The sequence below is a fragment of the Mesoplodon bidens genome (assembly GCF_964165515.1).
Source record: "Mesoplodon bidens genome assembly, chromosome: 18".
NCBI classification, from domain to species: Eukaryota; Metazoa; Chordata; class Mammalia; order Artiodactyla; family Ziphiidae; genus Mesoplodon; species Mesoplodon bidens.
Window position 1 is genome coordinate 53,901,008 of NC_138175.1, and position 3,549 is coordinate 53,904,556.

General features: G+C 56.2%; 1 protein-coding gene across 1 annotated transcript in view; it reads right to left on the reverse strand.

Annotated features, from left to right (window-relative positions):
• Positions 1-2,569: 2,569 nt before the first annotated feature.
• The window catches only part of RRAS (RAS related), a 1,941-nt gene continuing 961 nt past the window's right edge, over positions 2,570-3,549 (reverse strand). Inside the window, exons 2-3 of the mRNA XM_081216063.1 lie at positions 2,988-3,120; positions 2,570-2,911 (exon numbers count right to left, since the gene is read on the reverse strand). Coding sequence (XP_081072189.1) covers positions 2,827-2,911; positions 2,988-3,120 — 218 coding nt within the window. The 3' untranslated portion in view covers positions 2,570-2,826. The remainder of the gene's footprint in view (positions 2,912-2,987; positions 3,121-3,549) is intronic.

A 3,549-nucleotide genomic window follows, 5' to 3' on the forward strand; every position in this document is an offset into this window, starting at 1 on the left:
CGTTTGAAGTGCTGTTCAACGCTTAGCTGCTGTTACCCATAGCAGGAGACCCTGGGGGGCTTGGTGGAGGTCCAAGAGATGGGAAGAGGGGGGAGAGGCAGAGGACAAAGATGGATAAAGAGAGGGACATTGAAATCCCAAGAGACTTGGAATTTTGACAAGCACTGCCAGGCCCAGGGGAGGGCAGGAACCAGAGACTCACAGGCACACACATAACCTAGGGAGATGCCAATGGGGCCATCTCAGCCTCTTTGCTGTTGTCTGATGAGCTTTGGCGTGGTGGTGACTGCAAACCTTCCAAAAATGGCCTGCCAGCTGTCATGTGGGTTTTGTATGTGTGCCTTTTTTAGGGGCAAGCGGTAGCTTTCGTCACCTCCTCAGAGTGCCTCTAGGTCCTCTGAGAAATGGGGTGTCCCGGCCAAGAACTTAGCCCCATTAGACAATGCAGGAAAGACTCAGGCCTTCTGCTTGCAGCATGTCAGCGGTGGGACCCTGGAGAGAGAGAAGTTGGCCTGGGACTCACTGGTTCCTGTTGAGAGCTCCTCACCCCTGGCTGGGGCTTAGGTAGAGATGTCAGATCTTATCTGGGAGCTGATAAAAAACATCCCCGTCCCACAGGGGAGGGCCCCCACTGAACAGAGCTTCTGGGGGTGGTGGGTGGAGGGTGAACACGCAGCACAATGTATCTGAGCCACGCTTATTCCCAGGGCGGAAGGTTGAACCCAGGCCAAGGATCTGTGATAATGAAACCCGGAAAGGGATATTTAGCTAATCATTGTTCTAATCTGGAATACAGAGGGACATTCATGGTTCTGGGCAGGAGAACAGTGGGGCCTCCGTCATTGCTCCTGGGCACTTAGTATGTCCCAGGCGCTGCTTTCATTCTCTAGTTGCAGATTGGGCTCCTAAAGGCCTCTGGCTCTGGGAAGTGGCTCTGTGGTCAGGCCCTCTTTACAGATGAGAAGACTGAGACACACTCGCCCAAAGGCACTCAGATGGGAGGGGGCAGCGCCAGATTTGAACCCAGGCAGCCTGCTGCCGGGGCCACTCAGGGTCATTGTCTACCCTAGAACCAGGAAGCGGGTTCTGGGGTGGGTGTGAAGGGAATATTTTGGGATCGAGTCCTGGAGATTCTGTTGAGACTGAGCAGATGTAGGGGTGTGGGAGCAGATCATTGACTGGTGACAGTTATAAGGTGGAGGCCAGAGTTCCAGGGCACGGGGACATCTTGGTGGAGATTTCTGGCCTGGTGTGTTGAGTAGGTGTTGGAGCTCAAAGATGGCCTGTCAGACGGGCCTGGGAAATAGGGGAGAGTGGTGGTCTCCAGTTCCGGCTCCAGCCTTCCAGGTTAGCAACTAGAGTACAGAATTGGGGGTCCTGATTCTCAAATTGAAGTGCGTTGTCACCTTATCTGCGGTGGCCTTAAGATGCCCCACACTTCAGGCTCCCCCAGGAGAAAGGTTCAATTGGGGTGCATCCACACCGGCCTCCAGTTGAATTCAGGGTTTAGACTCAGATGTCAGCCCCACTGAGGACTTTCTAGAACAGAACTTGCCGGTCGGCTGCTTGGACACCATTCAGCCCACCTGTGCCTTCTCCCTCCTGCAGCCAAAACGCCTTTCTCAATATACATTGGAGGTGGGAAGCAGGTGGGCAGGGTTTGTAGCAGTTGCTACCTGTCTCCAAGACCCCAGAACCTCCTAGAACACCACTGTCCCATAGACCTTTCTGCAATAATGAGAATGTTGTATATTTGCCCTGCCCATTCGGGTAGCTGCTAAGCCACATGTGAATACTGAGCTCTTGAAATGTGGCTAGTGTGATTCAGGAACCGAGTTTTATTTATTTTTATTTTTTTATTTTTTTGCGGTACGCGGGCCTCTCACTGTTGTGGCCTCTCCCGTTGCGGGGCACAGGCTCCGGATGCGCAGGCTCAGCGGCCATGGCTCACGGGCCCAGCCGCTCCGCAGCATATGGGATCCTCCCAGACCGGGGCACGAACCCGTATCCCCTGCATCGGCAGGCGGACTCTCACCCACTGCGCCACCAGGGAGGCCCCAGGAACCGAGTTTTAAAATTTATTTAAGTTAAATTTAAATAGCACATGTAGCTTCCGGCTGCCAGACTGAAAGGTGCAGTTCTAGAGCTTTCCCGGGGTGGGGAGGGGAATGTGTTTTTCAAACGTTAGTACTTTTTTTTTTTTTTTTTTTGGCCACGCCAGGCTGCATGTGGAATCTTAGTTTCCCCACCAGGGATCGAACCCGCGCCCCCTGCAGTGAAAGCGCGGAGTCTTAACCACTGGACTCTCAGGGAAGTCCTCCTCAAATGTAATCCTCATCCCAACAAAATGCCCAACAGAACCAGAAAAGGATGCAGTCGTGCTGTTGGAGTGGAAGTGGGGGTCCAGACGCCTGGCTCGGCTTGTTCTGTATATCCCCCGTCCCCTCCCCAAGCAAGGGGTCCAAGGTTCTCGGTGGATGGTTCTCCGTGGAGAGAGGCTTTAGCGTGTCTGCGCAGCCCGAGTTCACCCACCTCCCCTGCCCTTTTCCCCTTTTTAAAAAGCACCTCCTGACCTTGGCAGTGACGTTTATTTCTCTGGGGGAGGGGAGTTATATACAGCAGTGACCGGATGCCCGGGAGCTCTCACCCTGGGGCTCGGGTGGGGGAAGGAGGCGGTGGCAGAAGGCACACAGTGGTGATGGCCCCTGGAGGAGGCCAGGAATCACGGGTGGGAGTGTAGTGTTCCTGGGAGACCCGGATGGGGAAAGGAAGCTCGGCGAGGGCAGCTGGTCCCGAGAGCTCGTGCCGGTTGCTCCTCTCCCGTCCCTACAGGAGGACGCAGGGGCAACCCCCGTCCTTCTTCCTGGGGGCGCTGGGCGGGCAGGGCGGGAGCTCTTGTTCCTGGTACTTCCTGTGGGAAGAGGCTGGTGAGTTTGGGCCGCAGGGAGGGGGGTGGTGGAGGATGACGGCAAGGGCGCACTGCTCACCGGACGGCCCGCACCAGCTGCTCGAAGGCCTCGTCCACGTTGAGGCGCAGTTTGGCCGAGGCCTCGAAGTAGGCCACGTGGTGGGAAGCGCTGAAGGTGGAGGCTTCGGATCGGGGGACCTGGGGCGTGGGACACGGGAGGAGTCAGGTCCCTGCTTTCAAGGCTGGTCCCAGGACTTCCCTGGTGGTCCACTGGTTAAGGCTCCTCGCTCCCAATGCAGGGGGCCCGGGTTCCATCCCTGGTCGGGGGAACCAAGATCCCACATGCCGCCTGGTGCCACCCAAAAGGCTGGTCCCAGCTGGGGGAGGCAGAAAGACACACTGTGTGCTCTAACTGGATTACATACTGTGAGGGCCCAAGAGAAGAGGAAAAAGTCCAGGAAGGTCCTGGCGGAGATGCCCAGGGGGTTAGCTGGGTGCCATCTAAGTAAGGAGTCAGGGAAGGCTCCAGAGACCTTCTCCTGCAACCGAGTTGTCAGAGAAAAGTCAGGGTGTTCCAGCAGAGGCCCAAGCAAAGTCCCAAAGGGTAGAATCCCCAAAGGCTTAATCGAAAAGACGAGTTG